Source organism: Dipodomys spectabilis, unplaced genomic scaffold, assembly GCF_019054845.1.
Source record: "Dipodomys spectabilis isolate Male_0828 unplaced genomic scaffold, ASM1905484v1 ptg000179l, whole genome shotgun sequence".
Lineage (NCBI taxonomy): Eukaryota > Metazoa > Chordata > Mammalia > Rodentia > Heteromyidae > Dipodomys > Dipodomys spectabilis.
This window is the reverse complement of record NW_024870856.1, coordinates 12965001-12966622: the sequence shown is the minus strand read 5'-3', so window position 1 is coordinate 12966622 and position 1622 is coordinate 12965001. Positions and strand designations below refer to the sequence as shown.

At 64.7% G+C, this 1622-nt stretch overlaps 1 protein-coding gene across 1 annotated transcript in view; it reads left to right on the top strand.

Annotated features, from left to right (window-relative positions):
- The first annotated feature begins 771 nt into the window (after window positions 1–771).
- Cep72 (centrosomal protein 72) overlaps window positions 772–1622 on the top strand; it is a 65582-nt gene continuing 64731 nt past the window's right edge. The window contains exons 1-2 of the mRNA XM_042695255.1: window positions 772–1018; window positions 1145–1220. Of these exons, the coding sequence (XP_042551189.1) occupies window positions 772–1018; window positions 1145–1220 (323 nt within the window). The remainder of the gene's footprint in view (window positions 1019–1144; window positions 1221–1622) is intronic.

Genomic DNA, 1622 nt, shown 5'->3' with positions numbered 1-1622 from the left:
GAGCCCTGACCGTCAGCCCCACGGGACACCCCACACCGGAGCCCTGACCGTCAGCCCCACGGGACACCCCACACCGGAGCCCTGACCGTCAGCCCCACGGGACACCCCACACCGGAGCCCTGACCGTCAGCCCCACGGGACACCCCACACCGGAGCCCTGACCGTCAGCCCCACGGGACACCCCACACCGGAGCCCGCGCGCTCAGCCCCACGGGACACCCCACACCGGAGCCCTGACCGTCAGCCCCACGGGACACCCCACACCGGAGCCCTGACCGTCAGCCCCACGGGACACCCCACACCGGAGCCCTGACCGTCAGCCCCACGGGACACCCCACACCGGAGCCTGCGCGCTCAGCCCCACGGGACACCCCACACCGGAGCCCTGACCGTCAGCCCCACGGGACACCCCACACCGGAGCCCTGACCGTCAGCCCCACGGGACACCCCACACCGGAGCCCTGACCGTCAGCCCCACGGGACACCCCACACCGGAGCCCTGACCGTCAGCCCCACGGGACACCCCACACCGGAGCCCGCGCGCTCAGCCCCACGGGACACCCCACACCGGAGCCCTGACCGTCAGCCCCACGGGACACCCCACACCGGAGCCCGCGCGCTCAGCCCCACGGGACACCCCACACCGGAGCCCTGACCGTCAGCCCCACGGGACACCCCACACCGGAGCCCGCGCGCTCAGCCCCACGGGACACCCCACACCGGAGCCCGCGCGCTCAGCCCCCGCAGGGCTGCTCAACCTGTCAGGCCAAGATGTGCAGCCCTGGCCCTCTGCGGCTGCCTCCGCTGCGCAGCCCTGGCCCTCTGCGGCTGCCTCCGCTGCGCAGCCCTGGCCCTCTGCGGCTGCCTCCGCTGCGCAGCCCTGGCCCTCTGCGGCTGCCTCCGCTGCGCAGCCCTGGCCCTCTGCGGCTGCCTCCGCTGCGCAGCCCTGGCCCTTTGCGGCTGCCTCCGCTGCGCAGCCCTCAGGCTCCCGGGAGGCCTCTGCCCTGGCCCAGAAGCCGTCTGCTTGCTGTGTCCTTGCATTGGCCCTCCTCTGCACTCACACCGAGAAGTCTTTTTGTGGGGACCCCAGTCCTAGTAAGTCAGGGCCATCTTTATGACTCCCTCACGATGCCTTCCTCCTCAGTGCTGGTCTCCCAATGGTCGCCAGGGCCGCAGGCACCCCCATTGAAGGGCACATCAGTCTGCCACAACTCTCCGCAGTAAACAACGAAGATCAGCAAGGCTACAGAAGGAAGGAGCTGAGCCCCGGGTCACAGACACAGCGGCTTTGTGGAGTGGTTCATCGAACACCGACGTACACGTTCCTTCAGGCACCCAAGGGGCGTTCAGCAAGATGGGTGGGCCCTGTCTCAGCTTCGAAATAACCAAAAATTATAACTGCACTAAACAGGAACTTCTCTGGAAACTCCAAAATATGTGGGAAATGAACATCATTCTAGACAATACAAGGCCTAGGAGGTTATTCCAGAAAACTAGAAATTACTGACAGAGTAAAATAAACAAAAATAAACCATCCTTAGAGAGAAGCGTGTAGAAATAATTGATTATTTTAGGAACGTTTAATTAGAGAAGAATAAAGAAATGCTTACATTCAAAACAGA